The 18,803-nt window shown below is 33.5% G+C and overlaps 5 protein-coding genes across 9 annotated transcripts in view; 3 read left to right on the top strand and 2 right to left on the bottom strand.

Annotated features, from left to right (window-relative positions):
• LOC117163126 (uncharacterized) overlaps positions 1-3,206 on the top strand; it is a 64,186-nt gene extending 60,980 nt beyond the window's left edge. For both annotated transcript variants that reach the window (XM_076625260.1, XM_076625262.1), the window contains exon 13: positions 3,087-3,206. In XM_076625260.1, coding sequence (XP_076481375.1) covers positions 3,087-3,166 — 80 coding nt within the window. In that variant the 3' untranslated portion in view covers positions 3,167-3,206. The remainder of the gene's footprint in view (positions 1-3,086) is intronic.
• chic (profilin chickadee) lies at positions 1,420-6,917 on the bottom strand. Of its 3 annotated transcripts, none has more exons than XM_033345191.2 (3): positions 6,708-6,917; positions 3,178-3,459; positions 1,420-1,938 (listed from the first exon to the last, which is right to left on the bottom strand). In XM_033345191.2, exons 1-2 carry the CDS (start codon positions 6,816-6,818, stop codon positions 3,190-3,192), a joined length of 381 nt encoding a protein of 126 aa, XP_033201082.1. In that variant the 5' UTR covers positions 6,819-6,917; the 3' UTR covers positions 1,420-1,938; positions 3,178-3,189. The 3 variants fall into 3 exon arrangements, with proteins under 3 accessions (XP_033201082.1, XP_033201081.1, XP_033201080.1); XM_033345190.2 differs by having other exon boundaries at positions 3,174-3,459; XM_033345189.2 differs by having other exon boundaries at positions 3,190-3,459; positions 6,708-6,915.
• Positions 6,918-7,498: 581 nt separating this feature from the next.
• On the top strand, positions 7,499-13,810 carry l(2)34Fd (nucleolar protein 10 lethal (2) 34Fd). The gene is made up of 16 exons (XM_033345195.2): positions 7,499-7,857; positions 7,927-7,972; positions 8,059-8,273; positions 8,357-8,493; positions 8,584-8,796; positions 8,877-9,105; positions 9,191-9,610; positions 9,690-9,978; positions 10,058-10,295; positions 10,410-10,506; positions 11,517-11,633; positions 11,700-11,941; positions 12,003-12,380; positions 12,541-12,721; positions 12,861-13,076; positions 13,505-13,810. The coding sequence occupies exons 1-16, from the start codon at positions 7,792-7,794 to the stop codon at positions 13,742-13,744; spliced, it is 3,324 nt and encodes a 1,107-aa protein (XP_033201086.1). The 5' UTR covers positions 7,499-7,791; the 3' UTR covers positions 13,745-13,810.
• A 1,273-nt stretch (positions 13,811-15,083) lies between these two features.
• LOC117163134 (uncharacterized) lies at positions 15,084-18,627 on the bottom strand. 2 transcript variants are annotated; one of them, XR_013060276.1, is made up of 6 exons: positions 18,287-18,627; positions 18,075-18,210; positions 17,928-17,984; positions 17,699-17,851; positions 16,777-17,094; positions 15,084-16,692 (listed from the first exon to the last, which is right to left on the bottom strand). XR_013060276.1 is itself a non-coding variant. In XM_033345187.2 (4 exons), exons 1-4 carry the CDS (start codon positions 18,625-18,627, stop codon positions 17,699-17,701), a joined length of 687 nt encoding a protein of 228 aa, XP_033201078.1. In that variant the 3' UTR covers positions 17,501-17,698. The 2 variants fall into 2 exon arrangements, 1 of the variants encoding a protein (XP_033201078.1); XM_033345187.2 differs by lacking the exons at positions 15,084-16,692; positions 16,777-17,094 and having other exon boundaries at positions 17,501-17,851.
• On the top strand, positions 15,195-17,566 carry Arp8 (Actin-related protein 8). The gene is made up of 7 exons (XM_033345176.2): positions 15,195-15,335; positions 15,420-15,587; positions 15,650-16,141; positions 16,216-16,707; positions 16,784-17,000; positions 17,084-17,212; positions 17,310-17,566. The coding sequence occupies exons 1-7, from the start codon at positions 15,306-15,308 to the stop codon at positions 17,480-17,482; spliced, it is 1,701 nt and encodes a 566-aa protein (XP_033201067.1). The 5' UTR covers positions 15,195-15,305; the 3' UTR covers positions 17,483-17,566.
• Positions 18,628-18,803: the final 176 nt, after the last annotated feature.

Genomic DNA, 18,803 nt, shown 5'->3' on the forward strand with positions numbered 1-18,803 from the left:
GTGTGTGTGTGTGTATACATGCGCGTCTGTATACGACTGCGGGGGTGTTCTTCTTGGTATAACTTATAGAAGACTGCGCTAGTCGAATGAAAAACGTTTACACGGCCAAGGAGAACTACGTTGCTCTTCCGAATATGTTTCTATATAAGTCCAAATTTTTATTTTCATAGATTTGATTTTTTATTAGATCCACGTATCAAACGTAAGAGACTATCTTCGATTATAATCAGTTTCGTTAGATAGGGAACACTGATTATATAAAAGAAGAAACTAAAACTAAGATGTAAATGAATAAATGAAGATATAAAAATTATAGAAAATCGAATTATATGTGTATTCTTGTTCCGTGTATAGTTCTACCTTTCAACTTTCGCAATCGTGTTTGTGTTTTGTATGCATGCCACGCGCGCTTGAAAATGTCATATTTATATATTTATATTATCTTGGTGTACATCTTGCGACTCTTTTTCTCGTTCCAGTTCTCACCCCTGTCCCTCGCTTTCTCTCTCTCTCTCTCTTTCTTTCTTTCTTTCTCTCTCTCTCTCTCTCTCTCCCTCTCTCTCTTTCTCTGTATTTCTTCCTCTTATCGATAAGTGACACATCCCCCGATTTGTTTTATTCTTCTTACACATAGCAATATTAAAGAGAGTAAATAGTTAAAAGGGTTGTATCGATCTGGATGGGGGAGGGAGAGGCCAACCAGGATTACAATCAATCCACGCCTTTTCACCCCCTACCGCGCGTTTGCCTGCATCGTCCGCACCGTCCTCTCACCGCCACCATTGCTGTCAACTGTCTCATCGACTGTAGCTTCACTTCGCTTTTGCCTCTTTTATCATCTTGTTCCGTATCTATCATCGGTGTTAATACCTCTATTGCGCTCTCTTACACATTTCCAGACACCGCTTCCCTTGTTCCCTCTTCGCGATTCTTCAATTCTTGAAATTAATTTTTTCATTCACATTCTACCTCCCCCTTTTCCCTTATTATTCTCACTCACACGCTCACTCCCTCTCTTTCTAATTCGTTAGTTACCTCTCGATCATTCGCTTCCTCTTTCACGCCCATTTCTCCATCATCACCTCTTCTTTTATTCCATCAAACTTTCTCTAACGCTTGCACTCTCTCTCTTTCACCGTCTCTAACATCCTTTCATTCTCTACAAAAAAGACTGTAAACCTAACACGCAATAGTTTACTATTATTTATTATCATTATTTCTTATACTTAATGCATGCGTCTCGTGTATTTTTGTCTCTCCGTCAACGAATCGACATAATACGATCGTTCGCAAATAAAAGATATTTCTTCTTTTTGCCCTCGTTTAATTCATCCCGGCTCACTGTATATGTCATTATCACTTCTGAGGTAAATACTTATCTGTTGTTATGGTGCGTATAAATGTAAAACTGCATGGTACTTGCGGTTCATAATTTTTCGTTTTATTATTCAATTGTAAAAAAGCGTTTTTTTCCTTTGTCTTCATCGAAGCTTTCGGAATTCCTGTCGTTATAGTACTGACATTATCTCGGTCGTGAATACATAAACGGACATAAAAATTCGAAACATGGGTGCTACGATGAAACGAAAACAATGAAAAGACCGCCCTTCATCGATTACAATTTGCGCGATCATTTTCCAAGTAAATGCTTAGGAGCTTTTTTCGGAAGTTATTACGCACACGTGAGCGCGTGCGTCTGTTCCCCGAACGTCGATCGGCCGAATCGAAGAGGAGAGAACGACGACTGGAATATGATAGCTGTGTTGCTGGTGTTGTTGCTGATGTAGTTGTTGCTCTTCATCGAATGTCGCGCGGCAAGCTTGCGGCAGTTCCGGCGCGACTCGTGCGGCATGACGCATTCCATTCGCTGTTCATTAAAATAATCGATCGTATCGTTTAATATTAATATTAGATATTTATGTTGGGTCCCAGAGGTTACTGAAACAAAAAGAAGAGTGGAAAACATCCCGCTGTTAATTTTGTTGTACGAACACAATTAATTAGTTAGTGTGAAGGAAAAGAGAAAGAGTGGGGAAGGAAAGTGGAAAATAAAATCTACTTATGTTCGTTTTTTCGATGCCAGATACATTTTTCAAGCGATAAAATATTAATGGCAATCTATTTTTTTTTTTTAGATGAGGAAGTCAGTTTTGTAAAAAAAAAAACCTATTTGTCACATTTTATGCCCCATCCTCTATATAATTATATATAGCGTCTTTCCCTTTTTTTAAAGAAAAATTCAATAGTAAATGTAATGTTTTACATGTGATTAATTTCTATTCTATGTTCTCTATCTAGTTCATAGCTCTCAAACAAAGAACACGCGTACTCTGTTCTTTCGCTGGTAGAAAAGAAGTACGTATTTGTCAGTGCTTCTCAGTGTGCGATCCAAGCACGAGGGACGCGCGCAAATCCGTGATTAGTCATCGTGGCAAACTGATACATCGAGCCAAAGCGGTCGACTGAAATTATGCGAAAGTGACTCACTTATGCATGTGTCATTTCGTACGCGCGTAACGAATATCTTTGAATTTCACCGTTCGTCTCGTTCGGCTGGAAATTTTTTCAAGACTATGTAGCGTGTGGTTCATGCATTGAAAATATACACGTACAGTAGCCATCACGATACAAAGAGATTACGAAATTGGTCAGTAATCGACCGTCAACGCGTTCAAGCGAACTAACCTATACCTAACAAGATAAGGTGCCGAAACATAAAGTAATCAGGGTTGCACAAAAGGCTTTGTTTCAATTCTCCCTATCAAAAAGTGTGGAAATGCTGCTTATGATTCTGCGTGTCAACAATCGGTGCTGCTACTCGATGTTTTAATCTATCACCTCGACATAACCTATATCATGGTGACTACCGCACAGAGACGTGACAAAGGTTTAATGTACTAATTATGAGATTATAGTGAAGTGGCGAGGAGCGAGGATAGCGATGATTAGCGATGTGATCTGGAAAAGTTCCTATCTGTATTATATATATACGTGGCGACAAATTCGAACCAGTTCAAACAGGATTCGAAGGTTAAAACTTTTGAAAGTTTTGATTCAGACTTGAATTTCAATTCGAATTGTTTCAGAGCCCATCGCTACTCGCCGTTATCCTCGCTCCTCGCTGCCCTACTATATTCGAAGCCTAAGGATACATATACTCGAATGATACATACGTACGTATATACCAACCTAATAGCCGCAGGACACAAGGTAGTCCCCGAGTTTTTCAACGACCGATGCGGCCTGCTGTGGCTGTATAGGGTCTTCGTAAAGAGAAACAACTACCGCTTGCGTCGTCTTCATGCAGTGGACGCCGACTTTGCCAAGCTTTGCCCTTATCACTCGATCCGTACCTGACAGGTAAATGTACCTGTTGCCGGCCAAGGTAACACCCGACGACGTCAGAATATCCTGCTCGTCGAATCCCTGGACCAATTTTGTCAACTCTTCTTTACTTACCTATGCACAGAAATTATTTTCATCTTCGTACAAAAGTCAATTCAAATCCATATTTAAATGATAGACAGTGCATAAGTATAGTTCTTTATTTTGTGTCTCCCCTATACATAATATAACATAAATCCCCTGTACAATGCAATGTAAATACGACTTATATAAATAGAAATTGATAGAATTCGATTTTACATTGTTTTGTCGTTCCTGTTATCCACTAAAGTCATATCAATGCTTTTGTGTATATCAGATATAAAAGTGAAGTTTAGCAAACATGACAAAATAGATTAATCGGTGTTCTTGCGATACCACTTGTATCAGATATAGATACATAGAAAACATATCTCTATCTATAATCATTTTTTATAACGACTCACCTTGTTACAGAAAAATTGCACCGCGTGATACGCTTTTCTGATGCACGATCATCATCATACAAATGTTAAACCATTAACCTCATAATTCTTAACTATTTTTTCATTTTTTCAACGCGGTTAAGATTTAGAATTAAAAATATTTTTCTGGTATTTATATGGCAAACAGATGAGCGCTATGCGCGCGCACGTATGCGCATATGTTTGTGTGTGAATAATTATAGGATATTTAATAAAGTACCACTAACGGATAACAGAACAATAAGGGGAGACACATTTAACAATCGTAATCGGATACGTTTATCGAACGTCAAGGTCGTCTGAAATTATCTTACATTAAATTGGGCAACGTTCGTAATCCTACCTTGCGCCAAAACCTATCGTAATTTCCACAAAGTATAATTACCGCGAGAAAGGATTCGCGCGCAACTGTGGCCGCACGTCGACGACCTCGTGACATTTTCGTGTTTAAAAATAACTCGAAACGGTAGTTTTGGATTTAAATTCAAAGTATCACTGTTATCTAGAACTCCATGATAATTTGTTAATTTGTATAAAATGTCATTATTCATAGCAATCTAACCTCATTTTACCACATAGATATAATTTAAATTATTTTGTTTTAACTTTCGCATTCGAGCTATTATCTACTCCACTTCGAATCTCTCGAAATATACTTGTGGAAAAATTTAACAAAATTCTGGTAGGTGCTCCGAGGGTAAAGTAGATTGCGAAGCATGAAAAGATGAAGCGTAGTGACAGAATGGAAAAGCAAGATTCTACGAAAAATTTTGGTCAGGCGGCAAAACGCCCATTTTGAGACTCCAGGTACGATACTGTGGAAGGTTGCTGCCCGGCCGGCATCGCCATTTTGGCATTCGTAGCCGGAAAGTGTGTGTGCGCGCGCGAGGCCACGGTGCAGCTGGCGACCTTTATCTATACGTTTCGCCGTCTTTCTTCGCGTAAAGCCTTTCTTCGAATCCAAGAAAGAACTGCTTTACCTTGTAACCAAACACGCTACGCTTTTGCATTACCTTTCTTTCTCAGAAACTAAGACGTAATTTTACTGTTTCCAAATCATGCATATCCCAAAAATACTTCGATATATTTCTCAGAACTCGAGATTATGCTTGCGAGTGAAAAGTAAAATTATGAAAAAAAATTAAATGTCTTGTCAATTGATTGACGAAAATGACAAGAGGAAGACCTTAGTATCCTTAGAAAAAAGATTCTATGGTTGTATATGTATACGCAAGGAATATCTAGTAAAATTTACATGGGAGGGGGGCCTCCTCCCTTGTCGAAGCGAGACAACCTCTTTGTTCCAACTTTCTCAACATTTTTAACCCCCCAACGTTTCATTTTACTATCGCACACGCTAATTCGAGGTCCTTAGAATTTACCGACACGATTCACAAGAGCTTTTTAAATACAACGCGGATGGCGCGTCGATCGACCTCAACTTTTCTAGAACTGTCTCCGATCGTTTTTTGTAACAATTTTACTTGGTACATTGGTGAAAATAAAGAAAGGAAAGTATATAACAAAAAAACTCTATTACTCGAATATAACAAATCTCCAAGTAACAATTCTCGAAAATTCGAACTGCTCGAATATCCAAATCTCACATATACAAAACAAAATCTTTATTTCATGTAAACTCTTTGCGTTTTTCAGTCATTTCGGCCGGGTATTGAAAAAACAGAAAGAGACAGAAAAAGCACAAAAGAGATAGATACATCGAAATCGAACATGCACGTAGGCGTCACTGCGTACGTCTTTCGATAACAGAGGATAGCTTCCGAAGAAATGAGTCATCTTCGTAACGAATGCCATCAACGTTAAAATTTTCGTTCGCTTCGGGGCGAATACCAACGTAAGTGACGAGAAATGTTGAAAATGGAACAGCTTCGATAAGGAATAGAAGCCACTACCGACAATAGGAGCCACCATTTCCATGGGTGGCAGCGGCAACGTGCCCGGCAGGCAGCCATGTTAAACTTAGTCGAAAACCATTCAAGTTCGACCAGACAAAATTTTCTCTGGTGAAAATTGCCACACCCTACCCTGTTAGACCACCTTTATAGCCGCACGAAACAAATTTTCTTTCGAAATCTAGCCGAAGATAAATCCATTCGCTTATACAATGGTTAGTTTTTCCCATCGATTCGAGAATTTATGCGATGTATCTACGACGACCGGTCCTCTGCTGCAGACATATTTGGGCGGTGGACGAAATACCTTGGGAAAATTTCCGACAAAAACGAAAATCTCAATTATTGTTGATTGAACGGTAACGAGTTTCAACTATATCCGACAACTTAATCTCGAATATTACTCGATCTAACCGGCGTCGGTAACACGAGGGGATAACCATGCCGGGTCAACACGCGGAACTTCAACGATTTTTCCCATTTATTACACACCCAAGGATACCTATTTCCTCGCTTTGGAAAAACAAAATATGCCGATGATTACGTGGCAATATCTTTTTCACGACAAAAACCCTCTCTACACTGATCATGTTATTTCGCGAAATTCATTAAGATTCTACTGGAACGTATTAAACAAGAAACTTATTAGTAATATATAGTCAATCAATAGGCATAAAACTGTATCAACAGTAAATACATACATTACGTGCTAATCACTAATATATAGCACTCTAGCCCGATATAAAGAAACTGAGAAAAATATTCGATACTGGATCAACTGAGGTGAACGATAACTAAGGAGAAGGGAGAAAAGATGAAAAATACGAAGTGCAAGTTACTGATATGATACGTTTAAATTTCTTTGAAGTATATTCAGTGCGTACTTTCCCTCTTGTCGGCTAGCTAATAATAAGCTTCCGAGGCGTTAGTCGAACGACATACTCACTTCGAAGCCTTCAGACTTTGCCCAAAGGTTGCCATCGTGTCCCGCGATTGCAGCTTTGGTAACACACCTAGACGCGAGCAGCTGCTTGTCAACGTAATCCTGCCAGCTCATTTTTTAACACAAGCGGCTCGACTCAATCGTTCACCACGCCACTAAAGACACAACCCGTCACTGACTGACTCTTCTCACGACTACCTATATGCGCTCAACGCCGGCCACACTTCTCTCTCGCCCCTCCTCTCCTCTCTTCGTGGTTAGCAGCGACCCCTCTCGACCCCACCAAACTCTCCTCGCCCGATGATCGTGTTCTCCCCACTCTTGATAACCGGCCGGTAATTGACTACCGAAACCGAACAGTTCTGCCAACCCATAGATTCACCAATCGATATATTCAAATCCTCGATATTCGCGAAATTATATTCTTTCATCGCTTTAATTTTCCTCGTGCATTAGCTCATCGTTATTTAATTTTAAAACTTTTCATTTAATTTCATTTTATTATTAATCTTTGTCGCGGAGAATGCCCAATAGAAAATAACATGAAATACCCTAAATTTCAGTAATGTGACGTAAATTATTGTAATATATAATCCAACAATACCATTTGAGGATTAAATTATACATTTTTGTTTCATCATTTCTGGTACTTTCATCATTTAAAAGAAAAATTTTCGTTTTTTACTCGAATGCACCATACTATATTCATACATATTATTGTATCCTATCGACTTTTCAAACTCTGATCTTACATACTTTTAAATAATTTTTTTTTTATCGACAAAATAGCAATGGAAGTGCTTTTTAATTGCAAGTTCGTTAATTGGTATTCGCTTTAATAGTTTTCACACTTATACATAACAAAGATATCGTGGCGACCTCTCTGTTTAAAGTATATACATACATATAACTAACTTACGTGCTAAGTATTTATGTAAACGTTATACATACATGAGTTTATGATCTCTTGAATTTGTAAGAGAGTTTCGGCACGTGTTCTGAGGTTTTGATTTTTAATTAATTATGAACAATATGAATTACAAATTTGATATATTTTAATATCGTCATATATATCTGTCTTTCCAAAATGCAAGTATCTTGCCCGAATGATGTGAAGATATATAATCTAAGCGCTGGGAAGTCTCTTCCAGAGGTAAATATTTATTTGTTATATCAAATATCGTTCTATACATTTTAATAGTACTAATTTAATTTACGTTAGTGGTTATCGGAACGTAAAAGACGTAGCTTATTGAAGAAAAATGTTGGTAAGTGAACTTTACATAAACCTATTACCTGTTATATAGTGATAAAATATAAATATTATATGTAAATCACAATATCATTTTGATAGATATTCGGCGTCGAATCGAACTTATACAAGATTTTGATATGCCTGGTGTTAGTACTTCAATCAAAATATCAAATGATGGGCAATATATATTTGCGACAGGTATATATAAGCCACGTGTAAAATGCTTTGATGTAAAGAATTTATCTTTAAAATTTGAAAGATGTTTTGACTCTGAAGTTGCTGCTTTTGACATATTATCAGATGATTATAGCAAAGTATGTAAATGTATTTATATTAATCATGTATTATCCATGTATTAATTATCCGGTAATTGAATTTATCATTCTTTACCTTTCAGCTGGTATTTCTACGCTATGACAGAGGCATAGAGTTCCATGTTGCTTATGGAAAATATTATGTAATTAGAGTACCTCGTTTTGGAAGGGATATAAAATATCATTATCCATCTTGTGATCTTTTTGTCGTGGGAGATAGGTTTGGTGCACATTCTTCTCAACACTGTAATCTTTATTTAAGATCTTAAATAGTCAAAATTTACTTTCATTAGCTTGCATTATGTTACAGTAGCGAGATTTACAGAATAAATCTTGAAAGAGGACAATTTTTGCAGTCTTTCTTGACAGAGGCACCATCCATAAATAAATGTGAAATAAATCCTGTTCATCATCTTCTTACTGTTGGAACAGAAGAGGGAAAAGTAGAAGTGTGGGACCCTCGAGTTAGAAATAAAGTTGGTAGTTTGGACTGTGCTTTACATTGTGTTGGAGAAGATAATAAGTATGATAGTATACTGTAATGCAATCTACTGGCAAGTTCTTGATATTTTCACTTATGGCATTTACTTTATTATTATGTAGATTAGAAAAAGTTCCTGCGGTTACTAGTTTAAGATATCAAGGAGGTTTAACACTTGGAGTAGGTACATTGACTGGTCAAATATTATTATATGATATTCGTTCCAGTAAGCCATTTTTGGTCAAAGATCACATGTATGGGTTGCCTATTAAAAATATTGAATTCCATCAAACAATGGATATGGTTTATTCTATGGATAGTTCTATTGTGAAAATATGGGAAAAGAATAATGTGAGTAAAATTTATGAGTCGGTGGATGAGAAAGATGAATAATAATTGCAAACATCTTTGAATACTTTGGAAAAACGTTTTACAGGGTAAATTGTACACATCCATAGAAGCCCAGCACGATTTTAATGATATGTGTGTTATACCAAACACTGGAATGGTTTTAATTGCCAACGAAAATACGAAAATGCAAACGTTTTACATTCCTTCCCTTGGCCCAGCTCCCCATTGGTGTAGTTTTCTGGATAATCTGACTGAAGAACTAGAAGAATTAAATTACGATATCATTTATGATGATTATAAATTTGTAACTGAAAAAGAGTTAGAAGAATTAAGCCTTTCGCACTTGAAAGGCACTAATCTTCTTAGAGCTTATATGCATGGCTACTTTATGGATATTCGATTGTATAAGAAAGCAAGAGATGTAATGAAACCATTTGAATTTGAACAATATAAGAAAAAGAAAATTCAGCAAAAAGTGGAAGAAACTCGCGGTAGTAGAGTACAGGTATTAAATATTTTATTATTCTATAACGTTATCTACGGAATATCATACATTTTTCATCTATATTTATATATATTTGTAGATTCAAAAAATGCCGAGTGTAAATAAAGAACTTGCATTAAAGTTAATGGATGACGAAACAAATGCGAAGAAAAAGAAAAATATTTCTTCCAATCTTCTAACAGATGAACGTTTCAAACAACTGTTTACTAATCCAGATTTTCAAGTGGATAAAAATTCGGCAGAGTATACGTTGTTAAATCCCGTTATCTCACAACTTAGTAAGAGTAAAGCAAAGAAGTTAAAAGCCAAGGCTGAAAAAGAAATGGAAGAAGAGGCGGAAATTGATCCAATGGGAGACGAACATCATGGTTGTACAAATATTTGTATATATATATATATATATATATATATGTTGAATTAACTTGATAATGAGACTTATACTTTCAGATAATAGTTCAGATGAAAGCTTTATTCATGATGATAGTAGTTCAGAAGATGAGAAACAATGGGTTAAAGAAATGAAAAATCAATACCGGTTGATAAAAAAGAACGAAAGACAAATGCAAGAGAATGATGAAAGTGTGACAGATAATAACGAACGTATTCAGAATGAACCTCAATTCTATGAAATCAAAGAGGATGTTGAATTTAAAGATGCAAAACCAGTGGCAAAGAAACAAAGCAAGTGCGTATTGTTATATATATAGAGACTTGAGAAATATCAACACGTAAATCTACTTCTACGAATTTATTTTGGTATCTTTTTTATTGTTACCATCATTTTGATTAATTGTTTTAGAGCTACTTTAGGAGAAAGATTGAGAAGAAATGAAAATGAGGGTCTTAAAATTTCTAGTTCACGTGGTAACAGGGAAATGACTTTCTCTATTGAGAAGGTACATATATGTTATAAACGTTATACCTGACATATACAATGTATATAACATGTATATTCTTATATCCATATATATATATATATATTTATTTACAGAAACAGACAAAGCGAAGAAAATTACTGGTGAAGAGACATGAAAAGGAATATAAACATCTACTAAGACCAGCAGGAAATTTATCTAAAAGAAAATATTAATATCTATCATTGTATTTAATTTGTTAAATGTTAGGCAATTCTTTTCTAGAATAAAAAATATTTTTACATAATCTATTATTTTGTTCTAAAACATTTATCTTTTCGGATTCCTTTGCTCTATCAGTCCATACTAGAAGTTGTCCATACAACGAATAAAATAATTTATTTCGACGCGATGTATATATGGATATCTTGACAGAGGTGAAGTGTCATCTCAAAATAGTGATATAATAAATTTTATACGCTAGGGTGAATCACGCGGAGTATCGATACAAATGTTTTCTTTTCAAGTTCAAAAGCACTGTGCCCGTTTGTCGAGAAAAATGACATTAGTAAGTTTTACATTATATTTTCCATAATTTTTTAGTTTTACTAGTTATATACTATTTATTATGAAATATATTTATCATATAATATATAATATCACGATTTTATCGTGGACTATTGCCGAATTTGAATTTTAGAAATTAACACTTGACATATTTGTTTGGATAAAAACATAAGGTAATTATTTTTCTATATAGAGCTAATTACTGTTTATTTTGATTTTGAAGATCTAGTTGTTTACATTCAAATCACTATCTATAGATCTATAATTTAATCTAGATCTATAATATAATATTTCACATTTACTTCTTACTTTCCATTTTTGATGGATTACAAAATTCATTTTATCTATAACGTAATTATCGTTAAAAAGAACAAATTACAGATTCTTTCCATCTTATATTATAGAATTAATAAGTGTCATTGTTAATAATAAATTGATAATAAAAGTGTGTATGTTAATTATATTCTAATTATCATTGTTAATAGGTAAACTCGAATAACGAATCAAAGAATGGGAAAGATCCTCCACAGCAAAATCATTCAGGAACGATTCAGGAATCTACACCATCTGGATTGTCAAACTTGCACATGCAAAGTACAGAAGTAAGACTATTTAGCATTTTCCCTTTTAGTACATGTAAGTTATATGTTCTTTTTATTTTACGATAGATTGGTGAAATCACAGAAATGCCAGACTTTGAAATGCTGAATACATCAGCGGTACTTCATTATTGCAAACATAAAATATTAAGACCATATTTGAGATTATTAGGAGTAATGGGCTTAAAGCCAATAAGCAATGATGATTCACAACGATGCACTTGTTATTGTATTTTTGCAAATCTTCATACTTGTCAAGTTGCAATATTTATGTGCATTGGATATATACTACAATACATGGCATGTTTTAGGTAATAACACTTAATATAATACTTTTAATATAACTATTATTAATTGTAATTGGTTTTCTAGAAGAGACAGGGGTTTTTGTTATAAAACAATGCCTTTGAGATTTCAATTTGCATCCAATTTGAATAAGGAAGATTCAGAAGAAATTACTTGCTTTGGAAATGTTATATTTAGTTATCTGGTTCCCAGTATTTTACATTTAGTTGCATACATATATACAGTATATCTGTTCCGAATTAAAGAAAACGAACAGTTACAAAATTTAATGGAACGAGCATTTCTTCTATCTTCTAATTCTGTAAATCGTGGAAATCAAAGGAGACTTGTACGGATATTGTGGTTTTTCATAGCATTGAGTCTTGTATGGATAATTATGGCACTAATTACAGTAAATGTGTTAATGGCTCGAGGAAGCATTATATTTCAATGGCTAGAACACAGGTAAGTTGCCTAATGTAATATTAGTATCATTTAAACGATGATTAAAGCTATACATTTTTTCCCATTGAAGCATATTTAATTCAATACATCCTTGAGTATTCTATTCATACTGTTAGCATTGTTTTATTCTGTACTTCTTCCAAGTTTATTGTTTGCACAGTCCGTATCAACTAAAAATAACAATGAAAGTACTTTTAATCGTATGCACATTATGGCATGATATGGTTCAAGGAACAATTATAACCAGTTACTGTTTGCAAGGGCAACTTTTACTGGCGCATCTGTATTTTCTTCGTGAAAAACTACTTCATCATACTTTAGCTCCTATTGATTGGATGAGGGTTTGTAACTTGATTTCTATACAATTGTTTCCTTTAATTCATGTCAATTAGTAGATAAAAAATAAAAAATAACAATTAGAGAGAAAAAAGAAATAGGATGGAAAAACCAGTATTATTTTTGTTATTTCTTATATTACAGGAGATTAGCGAATTTAAAAAGTTATTGAAATATTTTAATAACGATTTAGGGCCAGCTGTATGCATTTACACAATTGTAAATTTATCATGGGCAGCCGCAGGTACAATTTGGTTGCTCCGATATGATAACAGCGACATGAAAACTAATTCTGTCACATGGGTTGAAATAACAAACGTAGTTCTTTGGATTCTAATATCGATAGTCCCTTTTATCCAGGTACGTTTGTTTCTATATAAGGATCACAGGCAGAAAAGATAATGAGTTCCTTTTTTTTGTTATTTATAGAAGAGTACTTTTAAAATTCAATACATTGTCAATCAGTTCCATACTGTTTCTTACGAAACAACATTATAAATTTGTCACTTATCTTTAAAAGACTTATTGTCATATATTATGTCTTTGAATTTGTCAGATTCTCTTTTTTTAATTATCAGATATTAATATACTTCTTCTCACCATCGAATGGCCTAAAAGTAAGAAGATTGATAAAAATTATTTTTCACATTATATTTTTCCTATGTACTCTTATGTGAAATAGAATCAGAATGAATAGTTTGATATTTGATAATTATGCATTTCAAATATTTTAAAGTTCAAAGTATAGAAAAGAAAGTTTTAACTGATACCCTATTATTTTTCAACAGGCAGCACGTTTAACAACTGCTTGTTCTATGATTCAAAGTATCGGACACGAAGTGCGCATTCGACCATTTGTTTATCAAAGTACACCTGGCGAAGATCTTGATACTATACTTCTATACACGTCATCCTTGGAAATGTATGCACGACTCTTTAGGGTACCAATTACGGGTAGATACCTTTGTTTATTTCTTACCATAGGGAGTATCTTGATCCTTACACTAGGACAATGTCAGTTCTTCTAATCATTTCCTACACTTTGATAAATAGATTACAGATATTTATGTAAATTCATATTTTTATAAATATGGATTAAAAAAGGGATCATAGGTAGATAATAATAGTTTAATTTACTAAATATTATAACAAGTACTTTATTTTGGGTATTCCATATATTTTTATATATCATGCACATTCTGTAAAGTGATATGCTTTCAAATTTCCTACAAATGTATAAAAATCAGTGGTCTACTGATAAATTCAATCATACAAAATATCCTTTTTGTATATTTTTCATTCTATACTTATAATTAATACTAACAGCTCTTAATTCAGAGTAATGTTTACATGTTTTGCAAAACAAGATTGTTTTATTCAATTCAATTTGCAAATTTACAATAATTGTATAATTTTAAAATGAGTTTATGATTTTCTATGTAATAATTTGTGTAGATGTGTAATTTTACAATAATTTTATTTGTAATAATATCCTATAGAGATGATTTCGGAGAGTTAAAACTTTAGTTTAATTCCTGAATAATTGAAGAATTCGCCTTATAGATCAAGAAATTTCTTTATTGGCCATCAATCGGATGACTTTAAATTTGCTTATAGCTTAAAAACCAGGAAAAGTATTTAGGTAAAACTAATCTTAATTAATCTCTTACGTCCTAAACTTTCATTCGAGCCCTTAAAAGTTAAAAAATTAGTAGTCGAAAAATTTGGATTTTTTCATTCACCTGTCGTTTGAGTATATAATTAACGCTTAATTGAGTATATAATTAACGCTATAATTGAGTATATAATATATCACGCTTTTACGTTCTACAAGGATATCGAAAAATAAATACATGTATAATTCTATTTAAAAAAAATGGTAATGATCTTGAAATTTCGTAAAAAAAAAGAAATGGCTACGAAGAAGAACTATTTTTACCGTTGCATGTGGCCTTTGAAATAATGTAACTTTGTTTTAAGAAGTCTTTTTATACAACATAACTAAAACAGATTATTTACATGATCTCATTTAGCTGGACTAACCTGCACGTAATATCACTATACTATAAAAAAAATCAGTACTAATAAAAACAAACACATAACTTCTTTATCCTACATTTTCCTAACTAGTTTAGTTGTGAATTATAAAATTATAGTCATTCAAAGAAATTTTACTTTTTCATCATAGAAAACTGCTATTAATAATAAAAAAATTAGAGTAAAAAAGAGACGTTCATATTTAATTATCCTTCCTTCAACACTTGTATGATTTACGTATATAGTAAGGTACGCATACATATATATGTATGAAAGAGAATGCAAGTTATATGATGCATGTTGTATATGTATATGCTATATTTTTAAGCATTTACAGAATATTTTCGATGAATTAGAAGTGGAATTTTATTATTGGAAAAATAAATATTTTTGAACATGGCAAATTTACTATGGTGGTTATATGGGATGAATAAGTGGAATTAAAAGTAATAAAATTATATTTAATATCTGGCTTACTCAGAAATTAAGAATTCGAATAGCAAAACATACACATAACCTATCATAGCGTAAAGTGATACGAAAGTTATAATCATGCCGGTTTTTCAAGAATCGTGTGCAGAGGTAATTTGCAATGTGTTTACAGCATAGTAGTATAAATATTTCAAATATGAAACTTTTTGTACAATTATCTTAAATGTGTTTCAGCAAATTCAAGCTCAAACGATCATTATAATTCATCCTGGATCCATGTATCTTAGGATGGGACGAGCATCTGACTTAAATCCTTGTACAATGCTAAATGCTGTTGCCAGAAAACGTTTAGTTGGAGGGTTAGAATATAAAGACAGTTTGCTACCAGCAGCTGTACCACGAGTAAGTTCTTTTTACAAATAACACTTTTATAAAGATGTTTCATTTTTTATTGTTTTTAGTAGACAAAAGAGCTGACACAAGCAATGGAGGAATCTCGTCTACAAGTATCTCATACATTACAATCTTGTCTGCAATCCGATGGAAGAAGAAGATATGCTACGCCACCCCAACAAATAGCTGCTTTTAATCGCAGATCCAATCCAGAAATATCATCTCCATGTAGTGTCGAATGGATAAAAACAGATAAAGACATTGTAGTTGGAGATGATATATTATCGTTGAATCCAGATGATAATTTCAATATTCACTTTCCATATAGGAGAGGTGAACTTAACATTCATTCTCGTCCTGGTGGTAGCTTAAGATCTGTTATGGCTGATTTAAAAACGATTTGGGAATATGTTCTCACAGAAAAAATGGACATTCCTTTAAGAGATTTGAAACATTATCGTGCTGTTCTTATAATTCCAGATATTTATAACAGGCAATATTTAAAAGAATTAACAACGCTGATGCTCTGTGATATTGGATTTGGAGCATGTTTTTTATTACAAGTTGGTACTAATATTTTTTTTTATTCTTAGAGTATTCTATTGTTGGTGAATTAATATTTCACTACGTTTCAAAGGATCATGTGGCAGCTACATTTGGTGCAGGACTGGGATATGCATGTGTAGTTGATGTTGGAGATCAAAAAACATCAGTTTCTTGCGTAGAAGATGGAATCTCTCATAGAAATACTAGAGTACGAATGGATTATGGCGGAGGAGATATCACTCGGACATTCTACTGGCTACTTCAGAAATGCGCTTTCCCTTACAAAACATGCGATCCATCTAATAAGCTAGACGCGTTACTCTTGAGTCAATTAAAGAAAGATTTCTGTCACGTTGATTTGAATGTATGCGGATCTCAGGAAAAGACGTTTGTAGTTCGAAAACCGAAGCAACAAACCGAGAAATACACTCTACAAGTAGGCGATGAGTGTTTGGTCGCACCTTTAAGTTTATTTCAACCTGAATTATTTAAAGTTACTGGAACACATAGCGTACATATACAAAAGAGGTCAATGGGAGATCCGGAAGACCCGCACGACGAAAATTACCTGCGAGAAACGAGTGTATGTAGATTTACATAGAGAGGTGAGTGTGCTTATTTTTCTAGTATGAACATTAGTTTTGTTACTAACTGTTTAGAGAAGAGGTATGAAAGAAAATCTTGAGCAAACATCTGAAATGCAAGAAGAAGCAACTGCACCAACTGTAGCAGGGGAAGAAGAAGTGGTCGTAGATGCTGTAGATTCAGCACCGACCTTATCGAATCGCGATCTGGATGCTCCACGTGACTTTGTAGTAGGTCCCCAACAACTATTAGGATTAGATCATGCTGTACTTCAAAGTATCGATCGCTGTCGTATGTATATTCAGTTGACTCATCAAATGTGTAATATATATATTATATATAATAAACTTTAATTACTGTTGCATTTTTGATAGCTACGGAAGATCTGAAAAGAAAAATGTACAGTTGTGTACTTGTTGTTGGTTCTGGTATGAAATTTCAAGGTATAGGTATGTGGCTACACAATCGGATTTCTCTTCAAATTCCCTACATGTATAGGGCTGGTATGTATATATATATATATATATATATATATATCTATGCCGTTTTGTCTTTAAATAAAAAAGATACTATATATTATATTTTGCATATAATGCAAAGAACAATTGGATATCATAACACAACCAAAGGAAATGGATCCTGGTATGACAGCATGGAAAGGAGCAGCAATTCTAAGTTGTTTAGAATCTGCTCAAGAATTATGGATTGGTCGACAAGAATGGGAACGAGCAGGTGTCAGAGTATTGAGAGAAAGAGCACCATTTATGTGGTAAAAATGCTTGAATAAAACATTTTTCTAAAATTAAAAAATTTTAATGTAAAATATTAAACTTAAATTTTGATTTGGCCACTTTTTTCAATTATGTATTACATATATCATTATCTACCATATAATATTATCACCTCCCTATCTTTAAGCACTTAAATTTAAGTAATTAAAAATAAAACCTTATTTTAAAAATATAGAATTTATAGTACATATTATATACCTATAACATATCCATTAATCTAACTTTAGTTTTATCATTTCTATGATACATAATAATGTCAGCTTCGAGCAGGAAGTTTACAAAATCCAGAGTTTCCGGTGTAACATCTACATACAGATCATTACCACCTCTTGTGTACGACGTTGTCAACTCCTGAAAATTTATGCCCATTTGTTCTACCTTTTGAATAATAAAAATTTTTGTATGACTTTAAATATTCTGTACTTACCCCTAAGAACTCTTTGAAATTCTGATTTTCTGGGAACAACTTTTCTACTACTGCATGCTAAGCATTTACACATATATAATTATAATAGATTCATTATAGATAAAACGTTAAATACTAAATTTAGATATTTATATTTTTTTGTCATACCAAGTCTTTTTTTATAGTTCGAAACATACGTTTCGCTATAATATGTTCCGTATTATAGGTTGTATTGGCCGTCAGTTCGTTTGCACCTAAGTAGGCTTCTTTCATCTTCTCCAAACCCATTCTTTTGTTTTGCAAGCTGAAACAAATATATACGATTTTATAGAATGTCAAACCAAAATAATTACAAAGTGATACTCTATTATTTTACGAACTGAGATATATCGTTTTTAATATCCGAAAGTTGCGTCTTCATTTTTTCAAAAAGTTGGTGAGCATTTTGAACTTCCTTTTCGAGTTCTGTTAAGACTTCAACGTGCAAATCGGACGTTTTAGGAATGGGATAATCTTTTGGTTCTTCTAAAATAATTTTATTAAATAAACTGTTACACAATTTGTGTTGCTTTTTTCTTACATCTTCTGGATTGCAAGCTTTATTCAAAGCGACTTGTTCGTAATTGTTCGAAATTACATTCATCGTGTCTTCTATTTCTTTTTGTCGCTCCACCTGAGTTTCTTTTAGAGCTTCGAAAGTATCTTGCAACGTATATTCCATTTTTTTCTCTTCTCTTTCAGACTTTATCGTCGAAACAAGACATTTATCACGAAACTCTTCTGTGAAATGGCGTGAAACCAAATATGTATGTACACCCGTTTTTCATTAAACGTTACATTGCTCTTAAGTCTTAAGTCCGATGGAGACTAAATTGTGATTGGTATATCTTGAAACCA

The sequence above is a fragment of the Bombus vancouverensis genome, chromosome 16 (genome assembly GCF_051014615.1).
Source record: "Bombus vancouverensis nearcticus chromosome 16, iyBomVanc1_principal, whole genome shotgun sequence".
Lineage (NCBI taxonomy): Eukaryota > Metazoa > Arthropoda > Insecta > Hymenoptera > Apidae > Bombus > Bombus vancouverensis.